This window comes from Canis lupus, chromosome 36 (assembly GCF_011100685.1).
Source record: "Canis lupus familiaris isolate Mischka breed German Shepherd chromosome 36, alternate assembly UU_Cfam_GSD_1.0, whole genome shotgun sequence".
In the NCBI taxonomy this organism is placed as follows: Eukaryota; Metazoa; Chordata; class Mammalia; order Carnivora; family Canidae; genus Canis; species Canis lupus.
The window spans coordinates 16,264,255-16,290,698 of NC_049257.1; the positions used below are offsets into that span (position 1 = coordinate 16,264,255).

General features: G+C 43.6%; 2 protein-coding genes and 1 long non-coding RNA gene across 3 annotated transcripts in view; 2 read left to right on the forward strand and 1 right to left on the reverse strand.

Moving 5' to 3' along the window:
• Nucleotides 1–7,779, forward strand: part of DCAF17 (DDB1 and CUL4 associated factor 17) — a 54,895-nt gene extending 47,116 nt beyond the window's left edge. The window contains exon 15 of the mRNA XM_038584811.1: nucleotides 7,538–7,779. Coding sequence (XP_038440739.1) covers nucleotides 7,538–7,645 — 108 coding nt within the window. The 3' untranslated portion in view covers nucleotides 7,646–7,779. The remainder of the gene's footprint in view (nucleotides 1–7,537) is intronic.
• A 9,575-nt stretch (nucleotides 7,780–17,354) lies between these two features.
• The window catches only part of CYBRD1 (cytochrome b reductase 1), a 30,704-nt gene continuing 21,614 nt past the window's right edge, over nucleotides 17,355–26,444 (forward strand). The window contains exon 1 of the mRNA XM_038584830.1: nucleotides 17,355–17,620. Within this exon, the coding sequence (XP_038440758.1) occupies nucleotides 17,434–17,620 (187 nt within the window). The 5' untranslated portion in view covers nucleotides 17,355–17,433. The remainder of the gene's footprint in view (nucleotides 17,621–26,444) is intronic.
• Nucleotides 19,180–23,397, reverse strand: LOC119867828. Its single transcript, XR_005384688.1, has 2 exons — nucleotides 23,207–23,397; nucleotides 19,180–19,641 (listed from the first exon to the last, which is right to left on the reverse strand). It is a non-coding gene; the product is annotated as an uncharacterized LOC119867828 (long non-coding RNA).

Consider the following 26,444-nt stretch of genomic DNA (forward strand, 5'->3'; position numbering starts at 1 on the left):
TGAATATTATACACCTAAGAGAAATTTTTATTTCCTTTTCTGTGAACTATTATGTTTCTAGTCTTTGCCCTTTTTCCTGTTGGTTTTTCCAGTTAATTCTTAAGAATCAGATAGTTTACAAGGTCTTATCACTTTACTGCTGTGTTTCTATTCAAAAGAACATTGCTTACAAAATACTAAAATATACATAGGTTATTTGCTTGATGCAATTTTAGAGAAACATACCAAAATGCCTTTTGACAAAGTATATATGTAGTGTTGCAATTTCAATATTTCATTGAACTCATTAAAAAGATTTTATGGGAGTTGGAGAAAAAGAACTTTCAAGGTACTCATGGACTATTAAGCAAAACTGATCAAATGCTGCACCATAGAGCAAGTCTCAAGTGTCCCAAATGTTATTCTTTACATATGGAAGAATATCTTTTCTTTCGTTTCCTACCAAGAACCAAGCTTATGTAGATTTGCTTCTGCTGAACTTTTAATCCAGTCAATGAAGTTGTGCATCATTTATCTGAAATTAAATTAGTGTGTAAGTCTGAAGTCCTAGAATAGATAAGATATCATGGACTTGAAAGTATCCAGGTAAAATGGGCAACAGATTTTCTTATCTTATTTCTTTTGCACTTAAAGTTAATTGCACCTTCTAATGATATTTTCATGGTAGGAAATTAGCCCAGCTTCTTCCACACCCATAAACTTAAATATAACTAAACCTTAAGAATATAAACACTAATCATTAACTTAGTACTTTGCTAATTGAACTGAACTCTGTATCTGGTTTTAAGATTATAATAATAGTAAATTCCTTTGGGAACCTGGATGGCTTAGTCAGTTAAGTGTCTGACTTGATTTTGACTAAGGTTGTGCGTGATCTCAGGGTCATAAGGTGGAGCCCTAAGTCATGGCTCTGCACTCAGCCAGGCGTCTGCCTCTCTCCTTCCTTTCTCTCTGCTCCTCCCCACTCCCCCACTCCCCCCCACCCCCACTCGCACTCTCTCTCTCTCTCTCTCTCAAATAAATAAATAAATCTTTTTTAAAAATTCCTTTGGAAGCAACCAAAGAAAGGATTTTCTTATCATCCAGGTTTTCCAGTTTAGGACACCAGGATATCTAATGCAAAATATCTTCAAAATAAATTCACACGTTACTTTCAAGGCTTTTGACATCTTTGGAGACACAGTAACATATTTATTTGACCAATAGAATATATTTTTATACTTTCTATACTTGAGCCATAATTCTATTTTATTAAACTGCACAAGGATTTGACAATTCGCCTTCAGAATATAAGTATATAGCCTTAATACTATGGTTAGAAAAGCTGACAGTTAATCCAGGTTGTTAATTTTACAATGCATGTACTCTTTAGCACTTGCCCTTGGAAAACTCTGACATTTTAAACATTTGGGCCATAGGTAAATGCCATTTTTTAAATATCAAATGGTTTTAGAATTGGAAGAATTCTAAAGATTTCTAAAGAATTCCTAGATTTATTCCCCTACTTAGTCATAGGTGAAAAGTGAAGCACAGAGAGATTGTGGCTTACCCAACAGATGAAAGCAGTTCAAATACACAGACTTTCTTTGTCAGTTGGCTTCCAGCAGAATAGCAGAATTATTCTAAGTTTCACTTTTGATGCACAGTAGATGGCTAGTGATGGAGACCATCCAAGGAAAATAACCTCTTATTCTTTGGAGTTGGATTTTGGTAATAAAGGGCACATAAGTTATTCTAGTGCTTACAAAGAATCAGCACTTGAAAGGCTCACACCAACAAATATCCTTATCCCCCAAATCATACCACTAGAATCAATATAAAGTTCTAAATTTGATTTTGAAAAACTATTTAAGGTCAGAATATATGAGTATATTCTTCTCAGTTTCAATGCCTATGCTGAACCACAGAAGTAAAGCTGGACTTCCAGATCATTGTACATTTCCATAAAAGGCCTTCCTGTTTAACATGGGTGAGTTATGCAAATTCTCTCAGAATAAATTTTAAAGTTAACTTCTGAAGGATACCAAATAAAATTGTATCTTGATTATATATACTCATTGTACTCATCTAGTGTACATTTGCTCAAGTAATAGAGAATTTATTTTTTAATTTTTTTAAATTTTTTATTTATTTATTTATGATAGTCACAGAGAGAGAGAGAGAGAGAGAGAGAGAGAGGCAGAGACATAGGCAGAGGGAGAAGCAGGCTCCATGCACCGGGAGTCCAACGTGGGATTCGATCCCGGGTCTCCAGGATCGCGCCCTGGGCCAAAGGCAGGCGCCAAACCGCTGCGCCACCCAGGGATCCCTATTTTTTAATTTTTTAAGAAGATTTTACTTATTTATTCATGAGAGACACAGAGAGAGAGAGAGAGGCAGAGACACAGGCAGAGGGAGAAGCAGGCTCCATGCAGGGAGCCCAATGTGGGACTCCATCCTAGGACTCCAGGATCACACCCTGGGCCAAAGGCAGGCACCAAACCACTAAGCCACCCAGGCGTCCCTATTTTGAGAATATGTACATATTATTATATCCCCAGACACACATCAGAAAATATCTGGAAAAGGGGATCCCTGGGTGGCGCAGCGGTTTGGCGTCTGCCTTTGGCCCAGGGCGCGATCCTGGAGACTCGGGATCGAATCCCACGTCGGGCTCCCTGCATGGAGCCTGCTTCTCCCTCTGCCTGTGTCTCTGCCTCTCTCTCTCTCTCTGTGACTATCATGAATAAATAAATAAAATCTTTAAAAAAAAAAAAGAAAATATCTGGAAAGGTAAGATACATGACAAAATGATGCTAGTAGTTATGGAAGATGGGATTATAGGTGAATGTTTTGTTTATTAGTTATCTTTATTTCCCAGTTTTTTTTCCAAAATAAATATTATTTGGGCTATTTTAAAAATTAAAAATACAGGGACGCGTAGGTGCCTCAGCGGTTGAGCATCTGCCTTTGGCTCAGAGCGTGATCCCAGATTCCCGGGTCCCACATCGGGCTCCTTGCATGGATCCTGCTTCTCTTTCTGCCTGTGTCTCTGTCTCTCTTTCTGTGTCTCTCATGAATAAATGAATAAAATCTTTTTAAAAAAATTAAAATACAGGAAACAAGAAGAAAAAATTAACCCAGGTTTCTATGATAGTGATCCTAACCATCTTATCATCTGGATTCACACACCTTATCCCATATTGTGTCCTGTCAGAGAGCCTGAGCCAAAAGTATGAGCATAACTGACTAGGGAACTGGCCCAGAGTTCACTCTCTAGCCTTTAGTCTGCGTCCATATGGAGAATGCTATCTTGTGACCCGCTGCATGGCAGCTGAACTCCAACATAATGTCTTTGACTATGTCATTGACTGCTTGGGACTGCCTTACAACTCCAACCCTGGGTTCCATCCTGAGAGACTAACCTCCTTTCCAGGTATTTGGCAGGAATTTGAAGATGAACTTAACATTCTCTTCAGGCGAAGCCTGCATTCCCTCCATCCCCATTTGCTAGGTGCTCTGTATGGATAGACGTTTTTGTGATTTGTTCAGCATAACCAACCACCTGGACCACCTGGACCTGCACGTACACAGGCAGACTAAGAGTATTGTTTGTAAGACTCATGCTGTGTGAATACTTTAGGAGCCTAATTGTTTAAAATATCTGAGGGCACCTGGTGTCTCAGTCAGTTGAGTGTCTGCCTTCGGTTCAGGTCATGATACCAGAGCCCTGGGATAGAACCTCTGCTTCGGCTCCCTGTCCAGTGAGGAATTTGCTTGAGATTTTCTCTCTCTCCTCCCTCTGCCCACCCCTACCCCCGGCTTGCGCACGCTCCCTCTCTTCTCCACTTTCTCTCAAATAAATAAAATCTTTAAAAAAACATACTATCTGGCCTCCAGGTCAGAACTGGCCATTCTGTTATGGACACCAAAAGCTACAAATCTTGTCTCACATCCCCTCTTGCTTGCTCCAGGCTGGGCTGCCCGCCCTCCCTGCCCCTGAATGGAATCCAGAAGGGGAAGCAGACACTGTCTTTTAGCCCAGGTTCCTTGAAAAATATAGAAACATGATAACATGGAAGGAGACCAGCAGCTTCTAGGACACCTTCTCCTTGTGACCAAGAAGACAGCAAAGGCTGAGAGTCTGGGAGATGGATACTGACTTGTGATCAATGATGGAAAGATGGGCACACAGTATATGTATCATCTGCACATTCACATACTTGGGGGCCGACAGCTCCAGTGGCCTCCAGGTTGAACCGACCAACTGCCCAAGATTGCCAGACCTGTATGCTTGGAGGGTGGGGGGAAAGGGATGCTAATAAACTTGCTCTCCCTCAGAATACACACACACACACACACAACCTTGCTCTCCCTCCAAACAGCGTGTAGGCAAACAGATGTTTCTTTTTTTTTTTAAGGTTTTATTTATCTATTAATGAGAGACACAGAGAGAAAGGCAGAGACACAGGCAGAGGGAGAAGCAGGCCCCATGCAGGGAGCCTGATGTGGGACTCGATCCCAGGTCTCCAGGATCACGCTGGGCTGAAGGCGGGACTAAACCACTGAGCCACCTGGGCTACCTCCAAATGTTTCATTTCAAACCATATTATTTGCCCCACAGCTATGGCCCTTAGTAGTATGGTCAGTTGGAAGTCTCATCTGAGGCTCCATCCAGGCCTCTCAATCGGGACTCCAGCCTGGCTGTTTCAGCAGGGCTTCCCCAGCTAATGAGGTTGGATGTTGGAAGTACCCAATTTTTTTAAAATATTTTATTTTATTCATGAGAGACACAGAGGGAGAGGTAGAGACATAGGCAGAGGAAGAAACAGGCTCCCTCAGGGAGCCTGATGCAGGACTCGATCCCAGAACCACAGGATCACTACCTGAGCCAAAGGCAGATGCTCAACCACTGAAGTTACCCAGGTACCCCCTGTAAGTACCCAATTTGATGTAAATTTGCCTTATTCTCATTTATTGCATACCTTAATCTATGTGTAGATTCCTTTCCTCTTCTGTTTCTATTAGGTTTTAATAATAATAATAATTAATAATAATAATAAAAAAAGTTTTCTATCCGTTTTGAAACTGAAACATGGCTGTTGTGAATCATTTGCAGAACACTAGGATAGAAACGTAAAGAGAGCTCTGGTCTTTGTTTTGTTCACCAATATGTTCCAAGAGTCTAGAAGAATGCCTGGCACATGATAGATTCTCAATACAGAGAACTAATTTCTTCTGTATAAGAAATGGCTTAGTCTTTTACAGAGCACACAAAATAGCAATCTCTTTATATTCTAGGACAAGGATATCTCCTTTGCTTTCTTCCTCATTCTCCATCTACTCTTATTGCATCTCCTGGAAGAGGATTTCGGACTGGTTAGTCAGAAACTTGGACAGTGATTGGGTTGAGTTTTCTAGGGACAGAAAGTTCAAAGAAGTTAGAGCTCAGTAAAAGGTCAGTTCTTGAGTGAATGGTCTTCCCCTAATACCTTCCTTCCACATTCTCTCTCACCCTGTGGCTCCATTCCTGCTTCCCCGCCCCAACCCCCACTGTTGCTAGAAGTAGGTGCTGGGTCTACTTTTCCTCATATCTGAAATGATTACAGGTGCAGGACTCAGGTTTAGTATTTGGAGGGGACTGAGCGTTCCATGAGGATAGAGACCTTGTCAATTTTTGCTCTCAATTATGTTCTCAGCACCTAGCACAGTGCCTGGCCTTTCTCTCCCTCGCTTTGTTTCTCTGTCTTTTGTCTGTCTCATCTTTCTACAGAGAGAAGTCGTTTTAAATGAATGAATGTGGAAAAATGGAGCTCAAACCATGCTTTGGATAATTTGGGAGAAAGGACACTTCCACATGATCTAGCTTAGAGTATCAGATTACTACTCTGAACTAGGGGGCCAAAATCAGCTCATTGTAAAATGCCACTTTACCTTCCATGTGCTGGTCATTGAACTGGGCATATAGTTCCATCAAGAACCTTGAAGTTTTACTGAGTTCTCTGATCATAATATCATTTAAGAGCCTCAAATCTCATCCTATTTCCCAATATGAGTCAATTTTTTTAAAAAAGTTACAGCATTTATGAGAACTAGGGTCAGGCATCTTAAAGGAGACCCTACAGGATACATTCTTTAGAACCTTCAAAAAAGCTTACTGATTTGAGATATGGAGCCTTGGAAAATTACAGATCTCTGTCCCTGGCACTAGCTAAGCATCTGAAAGGGTCACAGCTGGCCAGGCTATGGTTCAGTTGTGATTGTCAGGTGCTAGGCTCCTTGAGGTGGAGCTTCTTAAACTATAATGTGTGGATAATCATCCCCTACAAGTTTATTAAAAGGCAAACTCTGATTTAGTAGGACTGCAGTGGAGCCTGAGGTCCTGCATTTCTAACAAACTGGTCCATGGACCACACTTCGAGTAGCAAGGACCTAGAACACTGACTCCCTCTTCTTCCCATATGCAAGAATTGCTCTTGCCTTACTCTAGTAGAGCAAAAATAGTTTTTGAAAGTGGCAAGCTATTTAGGTTTATGTCTGTTTAATCACTTTCTTTTTCATAAAACTAATATTCGGGTAAAGTCCTTTTCTTTAATATATGTTAAGCAACTACCCAGGAAGACAGTGAATTTTTATTTATTTGTAAAAAATATTTATTATTATTTTTTTAGAGAGACAGAGTGCACATGAGAGGATGAGCAGGAGGGGCAGAGGGAGAGGGAGAGAGAATCTCAAGCAGACTGTGCACTGAGCACAGAGCCTGAGGTGGGACTTGATCCCAGGACACAGAAATCATGACCTGAGCCAAAACCAAGAGTTGGACGCTTAATCTACTGAGCCACCTAGGTGTCCCCAGAGTGATTTTTTTTTAAAAATCATCTGTCTCGGGGATCCCTGGGTGGCTCAGGGATTTGGCACCTGCCTTTGGCTCAGGGTGTGATCCTGGAGTCCCGGGATCAAGTCCCGTATCGGGCTCCCTAAATGGAGCCTGCTTCTCCCTCTGCCTGTGTCTCTGCCTCTCTCTCTGTGTCTCTCATGAGTAAATAAATAAAATCTTAAAAAAAAAAAAATCATCTGTCTCTTCTTCTGCAGAGGCTTGATTTTGAAATCTTAATCTACTTAAGTATCCCAGATTTTGATCAGTGTAAACGTAACAGAATGCAAACCTGTGAGAAGCTAGAATATTATTTCTTGGTTTCCAGCATAGCTTAGGGTAAGCACATTGCATATTAAGCAAGGAATCTGATTTGCAACTAAAGGACTCCTTTTTCTCAGCACAATTTTTTTTAAAGATTTATTTATTTATGATAGACATGGTGGGGGGGCAGAGACACAGGCAGAGGGAGAAGCAGGCTCCATGCAGGGAACCCGACGTGGGACTCGATCCCAGGACTCCAAGATCACGCCCTGGGCCAAAGGCAGGCGCCAAACCGCTGAGCCACCCAGGGATCCCAATAAAAATCTTTAAAAGAAAAAAGAATTTATTGGGAAGTAAAAATTACACAAAATTTTATGTATTTATTTTAAAGATTTATTTATTTATTTGTTTATTATTTAGAGAGAGAATGCACAAGCAGGGAGAGGAGCAGAGAGAGACAGAAAAGCAAAGTCCTTGCTGAGTGCAGAGTCTGCCGCAAGGCTGGATCATACAAATCTGAGATCATGACCCAGACCAAAACCAAGACTTGGGGGCCTGACCAACTGAACCACCCAGCTGCCGCTAAGCAAAATTGTATGTAAAGGGTCAAAGGGGAGGGAAGTAATCACAAAAGAAGAAATACAAATGAGCAATTAATAAATGAGAAATGCTACATTGTATAGTGCAAATTATAATGAGATAGTATGTGATGTCCATCAGATTGGCAAACTTTTTTGGGGGGAAGGGGAGGGGGATAAGGAGAGAGAATCCCAAGCAGGCTCCATGCCCAGGACAGAGCCCCACACAGGGCTCGATCTCACGACCCTGAGATCATGACCTGAGCTGAAATCAAGAGATGCTTAGCCGACTCTCTCTGAGCCACCCAGATGTTCCCTAAACATTTAAAAATACAGAACAATGATATTTATTGGCAATGATGTGAAGCCACATGATCATACAGTTCTGGTCAAATTGCTATAATCTTTTGTAGAATAATTAAGCAATTTGGTTAAAAAATTTTAGCCTAGTAGTTTCACTTTTAGGAATTTGCTTTAAAGAAACAACCAGAAGTTATTTATGTATAAAGACATTCATGAAGGCAATTTTCTAGAAGTGAAAAACTGTAAGCAACAGAAATGTCAATCCAAAAAACAGGGAATTTATTAAATAAATGATAGGGGCAGGCCAGGTTGCTCAGCGGTTTAGCGCCCCCTTCAGCCTAGGGCGTGAGCCTGGGGTTCCAGGATCGAGTCCCATGTCAGGCTCCCTGCATAGAGCCTGCCTCTCCCACAGCCTGTGTCTCTGCCTCTGTGTGTGTGTGTGTGTGTGTGTGTGTGTGTGTGTGTGTGTATCTCATGGGGGAAGTAAATAAAATCTTTAAAAATAAATAAATGATGGGAGTTTAGCACAGTATCTACAAGTGCAGAAATGGAGCCAAACACTTGAGTTTGAATCTCAATTCCACTACCTCCTTGCTGTGGGAACTTGGGTAAGTTGACTACCTTCTGTGCGGCTCAGTTTCCCTATCTATAAAATGGGATTTTTGTAAGAATCAAATTATTTCATACATGGAGAGTTCATAGAACTCTGCCTGGGGCATACTAAATTGTCAAGAAGCATTAGTAATTCTCATGGTTTTAGTATGACCATCAATCATCCATACACAGCGCGATCCATATGGAATATGATCACTCCATATTGATAGAGGATGAAGGAAGGTTAGGTCTCCACCTGGGGACCTTGATGGTGATAGGAAAATCTGAGTGTTGGGAGTTCTTGTACAAAATGTGGGTGCTAGGTAGAGGAATAGCCAAGAAAAGAGGAGAAAAGTATAGAAAGAGGGGGCAACAGGATACCCATGACAAAAAGTTCTGTGTGACACTCTTGCCTGGCCTGGCAAAGCTTAAAGAACACATCTGCCAGACCATCAGTAAATAAATACTAAACAATTAAAGGACAGGCTTTTATTATTGACAAGTATGGCACTCAGGACAGCTCAGCATTTAACAATAGCTCTGGATTAAGAGGATGCAAAGTTTTTCTAGGTTGGCTTTCCAAGAGCTGTATCAAGTTCTTCAAGTGTTCTTTTTTACAATCCTATCACAGTAGGATGGTGACTATACTTTGTAAGATGTAAGTTGGATTTAGCCTTCCCCCGGATTTCTGGGTAAAAAAAGCAAAAATAAGATTCAGAGATCATTTAACTCAGGGGTTCTCAACTTTTTGTGTGCCATGGACTCCTGTGGCAGGCTAAATAAAACCTATGGACCTCTCCTTCGAATACTGTTTTCAAATGCATAAAATATTTAAAAATAGGATTACAAAGAAAACCAATTACATTTAAAAAGGAGTTATCAAGGGACCCCTGGCTGGTTCAGTGGTTGAGCGCCTGCCTTTAGATCCGGGGTCCCCAGATAAGAGTCCCGCATCAGGCTCCCTGCATGGAGCCTGCTTCTCCTCCTGCCTGTGTCTCTGCCATTCTCTATCTCTGTCTCTCTGTCTCTCATGAATAAATAGAATTTTTTAAAAAGAAGGTTGATATGGAAGTGTTCTAGAACATTCCTTCCCTTGCTAATTCTCTGACTTGATCTTAGGCTAAATAAAATCTTTAAAAAATAAAATAAAAAGGGGTAATGATAATAATAATAGTAGAGTGCTTTGTTGATGCATTAATAAGATCTGCTGCAGGTCTAATAACTACTGTCACTTTAAAAAATGCTGAGCATACATGATATATTGAGATGTCTATAACAACTCTTAATGAGACATAAAAACAGTGAATTCTATTGGTGACAGAGTCATAGTCGCTACAAATACTAGTGGGGTTTGCATCCCCCCGCCCCCACCCATCCAGATCCTATCCACAGACCCTGACCTAGTTCCAAGCCATCCTGTCACAGATTAGCAAACTGCAGCCCAGTGTTGGACCCCTGTAAATTATCTAATTATATAGCAAGTAGTAGCAGATTGAAGCCCCAGAGCAATGAATACTTCCTCATTCCAAACTGCTTCCTGTTGACTGAGATCTCAAGGATCTAGTCTTAGAGGCAACATTTAAATGACAGAGGCCAACCAAAATTATTTTGGAACAAAAATAAAATTTGAACTTATATTTTCTTTTTCTTTATTTTATTTTTTTAAGATTTTATTTATTTATTCATGAGAGACACAGAGAGAAAGAGGCAGAGACATAGGGGGAAGTAGAAGCAGGCTCCATGCAGGGAGCCCAATGTGGGACTCGATCCCGGGACGCCAGGATCACACCCTGGGCCGAAGGCAGGCGCTAAACTGCTGGGCCACCCAGGCTACCCTGCTTTCTCTTTTAAAAGAATTTCTAACAGGGGTGCTTGGGTGGCTCAGTGGGTTGAGCGTCTGACTTTTGGTTTCGGCTCCGGTCATGATCTCAGGGTTGTGGGATCAAGAGCTCCTCCAGCTGAGCCCTGAATCCAGCTCCACAGTCAGCAGAGAGCCTGCTTGGATTTTTTCTCTCTCTCCCTCTGCCCTCCTTCCTGCCCACCACCACCCATTCTCGCACACTCACTCTCCTTCTCTCTTTCTCAAATGGATGAATAAATCTTTTTTTATTAAAAAAAAAAAAAGAACTTCTAACAGAAATTATAATCTCTTCCTGAAATCCAGGTCAGTTTAAGCTGATTGCTGACAAAATTTATTTAGCCTAATATTTGATCAAGGAAGAGAGCCTCTGTGCTCTACTTTCAGAGTTCAGTGATTCCTGAACTTCAGTGATTCCATGATTCCTTCAAACTTCAATAAAATATTGAGATCCATGGGCCAAAATTCTATAAATATATTTCTGATACCTCCTGTCTATGAATTCTCTTAAAAATATTGCATAACTTAACTCCTATTATTTTGAAGGCAAACAAGGAAGCATCCCATAAAGTTCTCCAAAGGTAAAATGATGTTTGGCTACTCATTAATAATAATATAACCCAGTTTTTCACATATTTTGATGTCCCATGTAGTCCCATGTACTTATAAAATCAGGTTGAGGGATGCCTGGGTGGCTCAGCGGTTGAGTGTCTGCCTTTGGCTCAGGCTATGATCCTGGAGTCCCAGGATTGAGTCCCACATCGGGCTCCCTGCAGGGAACCTGCTTCTCCCTCTGCCTGTGTCTCTGCCTCTCTCTCTCTCTCTTTCTCTCTCTCTCTCACATGAATAAATAAAATCTTTTTTTTTTTAAATCAGGTTGATATGGAAGTGTTCTAGAACTTTCCTTCCCTTACTAATTCTCTGATTTGATCTTAGGCTCTCCAATCTAATCCTCTAGTCAGGTAGTCCACAAATGTGTTCTTAAATGCCTTTCCTCTGTCAATAATTGTCCTAGATTGTATTTCTTCTTAACTAATTCCTAGAGAAAACAATTTGCCTGCCAGCATACCTCCAATGTGTAGATCAACCACTTGTAGTTGATATGTAGTCCATCTCCCTACCCAGCTCTTTTATAAAATTCTAGTATTTTCTGGGTATCTATCCCTTGCCCTTATCACTATAGGGCCAGGTCCAAGACAACTGGGAATCTCCCCTATAAACCACCACCCACAGAAATTATTCAAAGTATCCAAACATAAGTTTGTTCTACTTGCTTACCTTGCCTCTCCCATTCCTTCCCCCCAAAACCACAGTAAAGGCTCCAGGCTGCTGTTCCCCTTTCCACCTGCTCATCTTGTTTTGGTGCTTTCCTGTATGGCCCTGCATGGCTTTTCAGGCATTTAGTACTTCCAGGGCTTTCTCTTCCTAGGGAGCCATGAATATAAAAAAGTAACTTCTTCCTTCATGGCAGTCCTTTTCATGTCTGTTTGTTGAATGCACTCATCCACAACAAGTCTCAGCACATTTTTAGACACAAACCCTAAAAGAGCAGCAGCAAATAAAGTAGACCAAATCCTCACCTTGAAGTTTGTATTTTTTTGGTCTGGGGTTTATAAGCTTGCGTGGGGAGGAGGGCTATAGAGTAAATTGAACCTAGGTATGACCAAGACCCATTCTTTTCTTCTTCAGCTGATTATTTCCTGCTAACCTATGGAGTAAAGGTGGTTGATGATATTTGGGGAATCAAAGAATTGAATCCTGGGATCCCTGGGTGGCTCAGTGACTGAGCTCCTGCCTTCGGCCCAGGGCATGATCCTAGGGTCTCAGGACCGAGTCCCACATTGGGCTTCCCGCAGGGAGCCTGCTTCTCTCTCTGCCTCTCTCTCTCTCTCTCTCTCTCTCTCTCTGTCTTTTGTGAATAAATAAATGAAATCTTTAAAGAAAAAAAAAAAAAAAGAATTGAACCCTATTTCCCTCTTTCCTGGACAAAGGCCAGACTCTGCCTAGACTAGGCTCTACCTACTAATGTCTGGACTGAGGAGATAGGGCCAGAATAGGGTTCTTGTAATTTTATTTTGCCAGATGATTAGGAGAAAGCAAGATGATTAGGAAGAGTTACTAATCCCTTTCCCATGTACTTCTTGCCTCACCAAACTCCCAAACTCTCCTGGGATGATGATGGAAGCAATTTTAAAAATTAAATGAAGGGTCAGTTAGATCTCACAGAGCAGGATAGAGTGGGCAAACAAAAGTAATGCCTTGATTTGACCAATCCCCCTCCCAACCCTCCCAGGCATCCATGGGGAAAAGGACCTTACTGAATTAGGCCTTTTGCCTGGGTACCTCTTAGAGTGATTTCCTCACTTCCTCTGTTCTCCCCAGGTATCTTCCTCTTCTTGTGTCTGCTTTCCAGGCTGGTGTACCATTCGGCTCCCTCAGGAAGAGAGTTACTTTCTACCTCTTCCCAAACTGGGGTTCCTGAAATGAAATCTGTCCTTACTCCAGCTCTGCCCTCTTGGGGCAGTTAAACTCTAAGAGCCTCTTGAGAGGTAGTAGAGGCTGATTCCACAGCCAATCTCCCCACAGCCAGAGCTGGAGCTAATTTCCTCATCAGTTCCCTTAGAGGAGAAACATCTCAGCAAAGCAAATATTTGTTTGTGTCTTTTTTTTTTCCACAAAGACAACATAGTCTAGCCTCACATGGGGAAGTATATTCCTCTCATCAACATGGGTTTTTGTTTTTTCAAAGTCATAATCCTTGCTTTATTTTGCTACGGAGCCTTTGACCACTGCCTGAGCTTGGTTACATCATGGGTCATGCTGTCAGCTGTGAGTCACTGAGACAGCTTTCTGATCCCAAATCTCTTGTCTAGTAGAAGGAAGAACAAGATGTGAGCTCATTCCTCTTGCTAGTGGTTTTTTTCTTGTTTCATGTTATTTCTCCTTTCATAATATGTCCCAAGAAGGCATAGATAATTAGGTGGGGCAAGGAGAACAGTAGTATTAGGTGAGATGATTTTTTCACTTGTCTGTCAGGTTCCTGCAGGAAACAGCTAATTTTCACGAAGGCTTAATTGAAGACAGTGTATGAAGGGAGTGCTTACAGAGGTCCAGGGAGACTTAAGAAAACCAACAAGGAGTGGTGAAGACAGGGGACTAGCAAAGCAAGGTGGCACTCAGCACTACATGCAGGCCTGTATAAGCAAGTGGGTATGGTGTTACTTGACCCTGGAAGAATTACAGCCATGGAAGAGGGGTCACTCAAATATTGTTGTGGCAAAGAAATGCAACCACTGCAAAAACCATGGCCTGGGAAGGGGGCACTGAGAGAGAAATAGGTTGACCTCTCTTTCTTCCTACCCTCTAATCTCCTTCTTCATTGCATTGGCCAAAGCCAATTGGAAGCCAGTGGGCAAGGAGTCTGCCAGGGCAGAAGGCAAGGCAAAGAAGGATGGAGAATGGAGAGGTAAATAGAGTAACCAACACACAGTCAGTATTTGAAAATTTAAATAATGGCGCACTTATCCTACAAACCAAACCTCTGTGCACAACTTACTGTACTTTACATTAGAATGCTGGACTGTATGCACCAAAAGAAATGCAACATTACCTTATGGAAGTTCGATAGATAAATGGCATATAGGACACGTGGTTTCTAATCTCAGGATGGATGGGGTTTGGATTTTCTTTCCCTATCCCTTCATATCCTATCTCCTTACTCTGCATTCCATGTCTGTCAGGGACAAAACAAAACAAAACAAAACAAAATCTATGTCAACATGTACAGGCTTGAAGCATCACAGGTTTTTAGGAAGGCTATCCTGTGCTGTTCATTGCCCCACCTCCACCCCTCATCTTTTCCCACACACATCAGGAATCGGTTTTGATAGCATTGCTAATAGATTATCTAGTTTGACTTTAGTGGCAAATTGTTTAACATCTCCTAAGGGAAACTTCTAGTATTGAACAACTCTTGTTTTAAAAAGTTGTTAATATTAAGCCACAATATTTATTTTAAAATGTTCCTCTTTTGGGATAACTGAGTGGCTCAGGAGTTGAGTGTCTGCCTTCAGCTCAGGGCATGATCCGGGTCCCTGCAAGGATCCTGCTTCTCCCTCTGCCTGTGTCTCTGCCTCTCTCTCTGTCTCTCTCATGAATAAATACATAAAATCTTAAATAAATTAAAAAAAAAGTTCCTCTTTCAAGTGGCAAGTTTTATCACAGTCAGGTCCTTAAAGGATGTTGAGAAACAAATGGAGACTGGGCTTGAAAATTGCCTGAGCAGACAAAGCCAGTTTAGTCATACAAGCAAAGTTTAATTTAGCTCATTTTGTAAGACTAATTTGACAAAGGTCATTTCTTGCATATGCCTCTGGAAATCATAACCAAAACTTCAACTGTTTCCCAAGATTGACACAAGATAACCACTGATCAATTTCCTATCTTTTATGAAAATTCTAATATTAAAACCAATCACTGTAAAAAAATAAAGTCACTGCTGTCTCACTACATAAGCTGCTTTATAACAATATACCTGTGCCCCTGAAACTCATTCTGTTTTGATTTGAATGCTCCTAGTTGGCAAACTGTCTTTTTGCTGTGTGCCCAGTAAATAAACTTTTATTAATCACTACTTCCATAATTCATTGGTTTTTTGTTCTTTCTGAACTTTTGACAAGAACAACTTCTTTTTTTTTTTTAATTTTTATTTATTTATGATGGTCATCACAGAGAGAGAGAGAGAGAGAGAGAGAGAGGGAGAGAGGGAGCAGAGACATAGGCAGAGGGAGAAGCAGGCTCCATGCACTGGGAGCCCGATGTGGGATCCGATCCCAGGTCTCCAGGATCGCGCCCTGGGCCAAAGGCAGGCGCCAAACCACTGCGCCACCCAGGGATCCCTTGACAAGAACAACTTTAAAGCTGAAATCCTCTCAGTTTAGCTTGTAGCTTCAAGATAATTCAACACTATCCGTACCATTCGGCCATGTTTTCATTCTCCTGAGATGTTTTGTTAAATGAAATCTGGAATCCCGGAGATTCTTCCTCTCATTCTTCCTCCCTGTGAGGTCGCTACAGGAGGGCTGGGTCCCTCAACTCAAGGCCAGAACTTCATTGAGACTGCCCTCCTTGCACAGCTGCCTCTCTGGATTCCAGTAACCCGCTTCTCTTTTTAGGCCTGGGCTCTGCAAAACCCTTGTGGTTTCCTACACCCTGCCCACAACTTTGTAAATAGTTCCTGTTCATTATTAAATTGGCCAGTTGGAACGCACCAGCTATTTCTTGCCAGGACCCTTACACACTTGGTAGGATTCATTTACTGAGTAACTACTATATCCCAAGGAAGAATAAAATGATAAATTAGACAGTTAATACTCTCAAGGGGGCAGCGTGGAGAGTGGAGACAGCCACGAGAACAGGTGATTGATTATATCACAACTTGATAAATGATGCGGAGAGGCATTGGATGGGGAGGTGGGTGAGTAGAAGCATAAAATATTTAGAGGCAAGGGCAGATTCAGAGAAGTTGTCTTGGTGGAGACCTGGTCAGGAAAATTTAGAGGCAAGGGTGTGGGTAGAGTGGTCAGGAGCTGGGTGAGAAGTTTACAGCCATGGACATCAGGGCCAGTCAGGGTGTGAAGGGATGAGAGGGGAGGAGGGTTAGGTGGGGCCAGACTATAGAAAGCCTTGTCCTGCAGGGAGGGGTCCTTCCTTTCCATTTGTTTATTCCCTCTCTCTTTCTCTCTTCACCAAGGGAAAAATAATGACATAGGTGAAGTCTGCAGCTTCCTACTCATAAACCTTAATCCTGCCCTACTCTCAGGACTTGACACTCCTACTTCTTTGGCTTGAAACTGGTCGTTTCTGTTGAAAAATCACTTGCATACACCACCTGCACATCCGAAGGTCTTTTAAAATGGCAACAAGACAATATGGTAAACCAGTCCTTGGAGATGAGTGCATGTTCCCAAATGCATTCTAGACGCCCTAACAGCCAGAGCCACCTTTTTAAAAATTTTTTATTTATTTATTCATGAGAGACAGAGACAGAGAGAGAGAGAGGCAGAGACACAGGCAGAGGGAGAAGCAGGCTCCATGCAGGGAGCACCACGTGGGACTCGATCTTGGGTCTCCAGGATCAGGCCCTGGGCTTCAGGCGGCGCTAAACCGAGGAGCCACCCGGGCTGCCCCCACCTTTTCTTTAACAGCAGCAGACAACAGCCTAGTGGAGAAGGTAACAGTAATGCTGGCAAGAGGGTAAAGAGTGAAGCTTCACTAAAGTGGGGCTTTGGTCCAAAGTAGTCTGTGTAGGTGGGCATTTTTAAGAGCCATTATTTGTCACGCTGTCTAGGCAAGTCCAGGGCCCAGGACCTATGTGTCTTCCCTCCCTACAGCTCAAACTACAAGTAGTTTCCTTGCGAGGCAGAGCCTCCTCGGCACATTCCTGGCGCCGCCTGCGGACAGCCAAATCCTCAGGGCTGCGGCTCAGGAGGCTTCGTTAATCAAAATCATCACACGACCCCCTCCTGTTTTCTCAGAACTTCGCGCGAGCACCGCTGCCTTGGGCTGCCCCCAAACGGTAAGAGAACAGGGCAGGGCTCAAAGCAGGCGGTGGGGGATCCCCGGGTGGCTCGGCGGTTTGGCGCCGCCTTCAGCCCAGGGTGATCCTGGAGACCCTGGATCGAGTCCCGCCTCGGGCTCCCTGCATGGAGCTTGCTTTGCCCTCTGCCTGTGTCTCTGCCTCTCTCTCTCTCTCTCTGTCATGAATAAATAAACTTTAAAAAAAATAAAAAATGAATAAAAACAAGCGGTGGGCATGGAATCCTCCAGGCGGACTCGGACCGGCTGGTCGTCTGGCGAGGAGGCCCCTCCCCCGGGCGGGGTCGCTCCGGAGTCGGCGGCCGAGGCCCGCCCCCGGGCCGGAGCCCTAGGTCGGCCCCGCAGAGTGCGAGCGGCCGCCGCGCGGGGCATGGGGCGCTGAGGCCATGGACGGCTACAGGGGCTTCCTGGGGCTGCTGGTGTCGGCGCTGCTCGTCGGCTTCCTGGCCGTCGTCTTCAGCCTCGTCTGGGTCCTGCACTACCGGGAGGGGCTCGGCTGGGACGGGACCGCGCTCGAGTTCAACTGGCACCCGGTGTTCATGGTCACGGGCTTCGTCTTCATCCAGGGCATCGGTACTGGGCACGCCCGGGGGGCACGGGGTCCCGGGCCCCCATCTCAGCCGAGCGCGGCCGACGCGGGCGGGGCGGGGGGCGCGGGGCGGGGGCGCGGGGCCGAGAGCGGAGCGTGCCCGGCCCGGAGACGGCGCGGCGGCGGCGCTGGACGGGGCCGGGGGCGCGGGGGCAGCGGGGGCAGCGGGGGCAGCGGGGTGCCGGGGGCAGGGGGCCGGGACCGCCGCGAGACGCCCTGCGGGGGGGGCGCCTGGCCCGTACGCCGCCCACTGGCGGACTCCTCGCTGCGAGTGCCCGGGGCGCCCCGCAGGCATCCCCGGGCCCAGCCCCCCGGGCCGAGGACGGAGGCTGCAGCGCCGCGCGTCCCCACCCTGGGCCCCCAAGCCCCCCAGTCGCCCCCGGCGGGCGGAGCCTGCGCAGTCGCGGCCCCCGAGACGCTCGTGAGGCCTTGCTCCCAACTTTCTTCAGGGCTGCAGATTAGGAGAGGAAGGCGACGGGAGAATTTGCCTTCCGTCCCATCCTCAGCCCCGGGAGAAGGGCCGGGTCAGCCGACGGCCGCGGGCACTGAAGCCTGGGCTCTGGCGTCGCTCCTCCCAGAGCGTTAGGGTCGGGAAGCCGCCAGGCCCCCAGGGGTGTTGGGCTCCCTGCCGGGCCCTCGGCGGTCTGGAGCCCACCTTGTCGGTGTGGCTGCGCACCAGCCAAATCCCCCTGCGGGGCCTCCTGCGGGGCTTCCTGCGGGGCGGGGCGCTGGCCCCTAAGGCGGGACCGCCTGGTCCCCGGGATGCTGCTGCCTGAGCCCTGCGCCCGCCCTGGGCTTTGCTGTGCACGCTCCGGGGGGAGGCTGACCTGACCCGGAGGGCGGGCCCAGTCGGTGGCCGACTTTGTTTTTGCTTTGGGGATAGAATTGACATAAAGCATTACGTGTTTCATGGGTGTGACGTGGCCATGTGTATGATTATATATAGGATTTATATAAATCGGGATGGTCACCTCAAGAAGTCTGGTTAACATCTACCAACTCACATAACTACACTTTTTTTTTTCTTGTGATGAGAACGTTTAAGATGTACTCTGTTAGCAACGTTTAAGATCTACTTTCCTAGCAATGGCTCAAATATACAATATAATGTTACTAATGTAGTCCCCGTGCTGTACCTTACATCCCCAGGACTTATTTTATAACTGGAAGTTTACCATTTGTTTTTTTTTTGTTGTTGTTGTTGTGTGTGTGTGTGTTTTTTAAGATTTTATTTATTTATTCATGAGAGACAGAGAGAGAGAGAGAGAGAGAGAGGCAGAGACACAGGCAGAGGCACATGCAGGGAGCCTGATGTGGGACTCCAGGATCAGCCCTGGGCCGAAGGCGGTGCTAAACCGCTGAGCCACCCAGGGATTCTCCTGGAAGTTTACCTTTTGACCACCTTCACCCATTTTGCCTGTGGGCCCTGCGCCCCCCCCCCCCCCATCCCCCTAATCCCTGGCAGTTTTTATTGTGGTTGTGCGCTGCTGCTCAGTGTCCTGATGTTTCCTTCCTCGGCTGATTGACTGGAGGAAGCTCTAGCTAGTGGTGCAAGCAAGCAGCATTTATTTGTAGCCACTTTTCAAAAAATGAAGTCAAGGCCTGGCAGATGGAGTATTTAGAAGAAGGTAGAAAGTGGTGGGCTGGTGTTCTATCTCAGAAGGTAGTGGAAGAGAAGTGTAAAGGCTTCAGAAAGAAGTGCCCACCTCTAGATTGAAATCTCTAGCCTTGTCTCTGAGCAGGCTGCCTTTTCTCCACCAGTATGTGGCTCTCCAGAACAAACAAATGAACAAAACTCCAACCTCATTCCCAAATAAAAGACTTTTGTTTCCGTGTAAAACTTGTGCTGTAGGCATCCCGCAGGTGTGGCCATCCCCCCCTCCCCCCAAGTAGTGGCAGACATTGCTACTGCTTGGTCCACCTGGTTTGCAATAGGCGTGGGGGTGCGAGTGCCATCAGCCAGCCAAGTTAATGTTACGTAAGCTCCAGTTATTTTGCCATGGACCTAAAATGAGAAAAACATACTCAAGTTCCAAAGTTGCTGTCATCAGAAACACTCTTTCCTGCATGGTGGAGCCCGTAAGTGTGGCCAGAGCTGTCAACATCTTTTGTTTGTTCAAAGTAGTAGAAAGAGTCTCTTGATCTCTTCCAACCAGCACTTTAGAGCAGCTCCTAATACCAAGAAACTTCCCAGAGTATTCTCGTAATTGAGGGTAAGAGAAACACAGATGGTATTAGTTGTTTCCTGGCTTATCAAAGAGGAGATGGTCACAAAACAGTTGCTAACGTTCATTGAGTGCCTTCTGTATGCCCACTAAGTGCGCTCTTTCACAGGTATGTAAGGATAAGTCAAGGCACAGAGCAGTTAAGTACCTTACCCGTGGAAGGGATATGTTTTCAGTGGCCTTATTTTCAAGCTTCATTTCTCTGCCTTTATGGCAATATGCCTACTTCCTGCAAAATATTCTTAAGAGAAGCAAAAAGCTTCATCTAAAATACACCTTAAAATTTGTTATTGGGCAGCCCGGGTGGCTCAGTGGTTTAGCGTTGCCTTCAGCCCAGGGCGTGATCCCGGGGACCCGGGATGGGTCCTGCATGGAGCCTGCTTCTCCCTCTGTCTGTGTCTCTGCCTCTCTTTCTCTCTTTGTCTCTATGAATAAATAAAAAGTTTTTTTTTTAATTGTTATTTGTGTTAAGAGTCCATTAGAGTTTTCCTAAAAAGATTTCTAGTTTCTCTAAACTTTGGGCTTAATCTGTTTATACTTACTTTTGGGCAAAAACATGTAAATTGTGGATGCCTGGGTGGCTCAGCTGTGTAAGCTGAATAAGCGTCCTACTCTTGATTTTGTCTCAGGTCATGATCTCAGGATTGTTGGGGATTCTGCTTAAGATTCCCCCTCCCCCACCCCCACCCTCAGCAAAAAACATGTAAATGGATTTTTTTTTAATGGATATTTTGGAAATTTTCATCTGTTGCTTTTGTGCAAACCTTGTTTTTTTAAAGCTTAGTTACTGTATTTCTATTAGTTTTGGAATGTTTGCCCTGTCAACACTCCCCATCCTGTTTACTATTTGGATTCCAGACTTGCAAAGCACTTTAATCAGATAATGCCCTTAATTGACATAAACATAAGCTTTTTCCTACCTACAGGCGCATGCATAGTACTCCTGAGTTTTTGTAAATCTTGCTGGGCCAGCATCTCCTCAGATACAACAATAGAAGGTCTTCAGTGGAAGGATGTACAGTAAATAGTTGACTTTGCAGGCCAGGAGGGAAATACATGTTACAGACTAACCATATTAACACAGACTTTTTTTTTTTTCTCCCCTGTGTAATTGTTTCAGGGAGGAAATTTTTAGGTTTTGGTGTTTCAGATCTCTAGTAATGAACATGATGCAATTGAGTTTGTGATGCACAAATATTTAGAGATGAGGAAGGGAAGGCTAAAATATGGTCATTAAGCATAAAAAGCCTTGCAAATACAATACCCAAACAGTAAAAAATATTTAAAACCATTTGAGAACAAATAAGAGACTTGGGAAGCACCTTTTAAGAAGTAAGCTCTGGAGTAAGCATAAAAGTTACAAAATAAATGTGTGTGCATGGGGTACACTAGGTACCTACACATGGGAGCCCAAATATATTTTGGGAAATATATGTATTCTAAAATAGAGTATGACAGAGATAGGATATCTAAAACAAATAAAAATTTAAGCTAGTGGGGGGTATCTAGTAAACATGAATGAGGAAGAGTTTCAAAGAGAACTTTAGAGGAGGCTTTGTGTTTCTCTAAAAGGAATGTTTCCCAGGAAATCAGAGAAACAACCCTTGAAAAGAAGGCCACAGAAAAGATTGAAACAAATAAACCCTCTCAAAGTGGCAGTTGACCTTTTAAAAGGTTCAGCAAGGTGGAATGTGTTATTTGGCGAAGGGTAGAAAATTCAAGTGTATAAATTTGGTGAATAGAAGTCTCAGCAATTCTATACTCCTTCCTTTTCCATCTGCTTGCTGTATAAACTAAAGGGAGAGAAACTGAATAGTCTAATTATCTGAGGTTGGCTTTGTGAGAGAATAGAACTACATTTCAGTAACATTTAAAACAAAAAGAAACTGAGTATTTCTTAAAAGGCTGTTTGCATATCCTATTAATACATCTAAAAGTGACCAAATTCCAAGTCAACTTAAGTGTATTTACAAAGGCTCTTGGGGTAGATCCTGGCAAAGAAAGTGATGGAGAAAGTGCCGCAGACACTCCAAAGTCAGCCTTGGGGACACCACTGATAATAAAACCTACCAATTGTAGGTAGGGAAAGGGAGGGTTTTTACACAGCATAGGCACACAATTCAAGGCAACCCTAAACACATTTTTTGTTATAAATGAATGCATGCAGATCTCTTTGTAACTGATGAATGTGTTTTAGAAATGATTATTTTGCTCACTTTTGTCTGACATCTAGAATGACCCCTAGAATGGCAGATGGTAGGCCAATAAATAGTTATTGGATGAATGATTGGTTCTGTACCATCATTAAATTGTTAGTAACAGAATGCAGTTCTACTCATTTGTAATGATAATAATAGCATCTAAAGTAAAAGTGCCCTCCCTTGTCCCTCAGTGATTATCCTGTGTAGCCAGTTTGGCAGCACTGATTTGTTAGAGAAGAATGGGCATCATATTATATTGGAAATGCATTGTTATTCTAAAGGCCTCAGGCTCATGAGTACTACCTGTGCCTATTGCCTACCGAAAGCCATCAAATCTCCCTTTTTCCTTCTGCATCATTAACTTTCACCAGCCATTGGATTATCTCCAACATGTTACAATTGCTATCATCTTATAAACAACCATACTCTTTACCCCATGTTCCCCCTTCAGCCACTGTTTCAATTCTCTGCTTGCCTTGCCACAGAACTTTTTGGAAATTTTTGTCAATACCTGCAGTACTGACAAAAAAATACCTCCTAATTCCTCTCCTCCATTCTCTCTTGAACCGACTGCAGTCAGGCAGTCGCTTCACTGCACTGCTTCACTGAAATTGCTCTTAACGTAGTTACCACTGGCAAGCACTTTGCGCATTCCAGTGGTCTATTCTCAGCCCTCATCTTGCCTGATCAGAAAGCAGCATTTGGCATAACTGATCCCTTCCTCCTCCTTGAGACACTTCCCTCACTTGGCTTCCAAGACACCCAGCACTCTTGGCTCTTCTCTCCTTGCTGGCTGTGCCTGTCAATGTCCTTTGCTGGTTCCTCCTCATCTCGTCGATCCCTTAAATGTACAGTGCCCAAAGCTCAGTCTTCTGACCACTTCTCCTTTCTTGATGCACTCATACCCTTGGTGATCTCATCCAGTCTCATAACTTTAAACGCCCATCTTCTCACCGTATCTGATGTTTATGTCTTTGGCCTGGACTTCTCCCAGGAACTCCAGACCCACATATCCATCTGTCTACTCAAACTCTCTATTTGGATGTCAAATAGACATGTCCAAACCTCAACTCTCCGTCTTCTTCACACCTCCAAAACCACTCATCACCCAGGTTACCCATCTTAGTAAATGGTAGCTTCATACTTCGTAGACATTCATACGGTCATCCTGGATTCCTCATTTCCTATCATACTTTTCATCCAATCCTTCAGAAAATTGAATAAGCTCCAAACTCAAAATACAGTATTATCCAGACTCTGACCATTGGCTGTTTTAGTTATTTACTCCTTCATTGTCTGTCTTCTAATAGAATGAAGGCTTCCTTGTCTGTTTTCTTCACTGTTGTATCCATGGTGCATAGAATGTTACCTAACATATAATTGGCATTCCATAAATATTTACTAGGGGCACCTGAGTAGCTCAGTGGTTGAGCATCTGCCTTTGGCTCAGGTCATGATCCCGGGGTCCTGGGATCGAGCCCCATGTTGGGCTCCCTGCTCAGCAGAAGTCTACTTTTCCCTCTCCCCCTCACCCCCCTCTCCTTGCTCGTGCTCTCTCTCTCTCAAATAAATAAATAAAATCTTTTAAAAATTGTACTAAATTAAACCAAGGGCCATACCTACAAGGATGGCTTGTAAAGTACATATGTGAAGTGGTATAGTATCCACCAGAGTGTCTTTCTGTGTTCAACTAAACATTCAGAAACACAAGACTGCCAAGACCATGCTGGGCACCAGCATACTCAGAAGGATGAAGGACAGGGACCAGAGCTTCCTGCCAGGGCAGCACTGAGTATCCTAGTTCAGTGGGCATCCTTTCTGCAGTAGTTTATGTAGCAGCCATATATCCCTCCAGAAACTAGCCTCTCTCCACGTGATAGTTCAGATACCAGGAGATGAGAGCGGCAGTGATGGGATCAAAGCTTAAGTGCCCCATGCCCCACAGGAGCCAGTATCCTTTGTAATACTCTAGAGATCTGGTTTCCAGTTTCCTTGCAGGGTATATACAGTGAGCTGAAGAGTGCCCCGCCCCTCAAGATACATCCAACTCCTAATCTTATAGACCTGTGAATATGACCACAGTGTCTGCAGATGTAAAGTTAAGGATCTCAAGGCAGCGGTTTAGTGCCGCCTGCAGCCCAGGGCCTGATCCTGGAGACCCAGGATTGAGTCCCACATCGGGCTCCCTGCATGGAGCCTGCTTCTCCCTCTGCCTGTGTCTCTGCCTCTCTCTCTGTGTGTGTCTCTATGAATAAATAAATAAAATCTTAAAAAAAAAAGATCCTGATTTAGAGTGGGGCCTAAATCCAATGACTTGTGATCTTATAAAAGAAACGAAAGCTATAGAAAGATGTAGATACAGAGAGGGGAAGGTGATGTGAAGATGGAGGCAGAGATTGGAATGATGTGTCTACCAGTAACCACCAGAAGCTAAGAGAGAGGTATGGACTGGATTCTGCCTCAGAGCCTCCAGAAGGAACCAGTCCTGCCAACACTTTGATTTTGGACTTCTGGCCTTCAGAGCTGTAGGCAAATACATTTCTGTTGTTTGAAGCCACTCAGGTTTTGGTAATTTTTATGGTAGCCCTAGGAAACCAACACAGGATATAAGGGTTATCATTGCACCCTGGAAAACCCAAAGTTTGGCATTCTTATCAGGTATTTATAGATTTTTTTTTTCATTGTTTCTCCCAGTCCATATACAGTTTACCAATCGGGGTCACTTTCATCATAAATGACGTTGCCTAATAACATTGGTATGAAGCCACTGATATCTGTTTATTAGGACAGTTAACCAAAGATCAGATCCTCATGCAAAGGAAGGTAAATGCTGTGTGTGTGTGTGTGTGTGTGTGTGTGTGTGTGTGTGTGTGTGTGTTACGGGTGGAGGGGGTACTGTAAAGAATTGGAGAGTGCCTAGTCTGGACAAAATAGGAAACCTCTTAGCTACAGCAGATTGTGGCTACATGGGGAATGCCAATCCAAAGTGGCTAGAGCTTCCCATTATCCAAGAGAATCCAGATTTTTAAAAACTGGTTTCATCTAAAAGTAAACCAGCCGCAAAACCAAAACAAAACCCGTAAACATTGTGCTGATCAAACAAAACAAATCTATGGACCAAATCCAGTCCATACCTTCCAGTTTACAGGTGACTTCTGCTGAAGCTTTCTGTCTTAACTTTGTGGGGTTTAAAATTTTTCCCTTAAAAAGTAGAACAATTAGATCAAAAATCTGTTATAATTTTTTTTCCTGTAGGAACTTTCTTAAAAAGTCAAAAAATGCTTGGAAATAACTGTACAGACTTTGGCTGTACTTTTCTAAGTCCATTCATTCATTCGGTTTTCATGTATCATACGATTTAATTAGCATACATATATTAAGCACTTACTGGATGCCAGACTCTGTGTAAAACAAATGAGTAAAATATAGCCTTGTCTACAGGCTGTACTTACTTGAGTTTGTTAGAGCTAAGTTACGATTTTCTTTTTCTTTTTTTTAAAGATTCTATTTATTCATGAAAGACACAGAGAGAGGCAGAGACATAGGCAGAGGGAGAAGCAGGCTTCCTGCAGGGGGGGCCCAATGAAGGACTTGATCCTAGGACCCTGGGATCACCACCTGAGCCAAAGGCAGACCCTCAACCACTGAGCCACCCAGGTGCCCCAAGTTATGATTTATTTTTTAGAAAACCTGAGCCCTGTGTGTTTAGAGCTGGCTAGGATTTGAAGTTCAGTTCCTAATTTTAGAGATTAAATGGTCAGACAAAGAGGTGTTGTCAGAATCAATATTACTTATAATCTGTTATAATATTGATATGAGGTGTAAGAAAATATACTTGCTGTCTCTAACAGTGCAGGATTTCTGGATATTTATAAATGTCTAGCAATTAATTGACTTTTTCTCCCTTCATACACTATTTTGTACAAAGTGACTGCCTTTGTGATGGTTTCAGTCACTTTAAAGAGATACTTCAGTGCCAAGATACTAAAACAAATCTTCCAAATCATCCAAATCACTTCCTGCATTTTGATTTTTTTTTTAAGATTTTATTTATGTATTAATGAGAGACAGAGAGAGAGAGAGAGGCAGAGACACAGGCAGAGGGAGAAAAAGGCTCCATGCAGGGAGCGCGACTGAGCCGGGCCCCCAGGATCAGGCCCTGGGCTGAAGGCAGGTGCTAAACCGCGGAGCCGCCCAGGGATCCCCATTTTGATTCTTTAAAGGTTTTTAGTTTCATGATAGTCATGTAGTGAGACAGTCTGAATACACAGGCATATTTCAAAGCTCAGATTATTATTATTATTATTATTATTATTATTATTATTATTATTTTGCAGTGGCAGATAGATTTTATTGGACTGGGACACACTGGGGACCCTCAC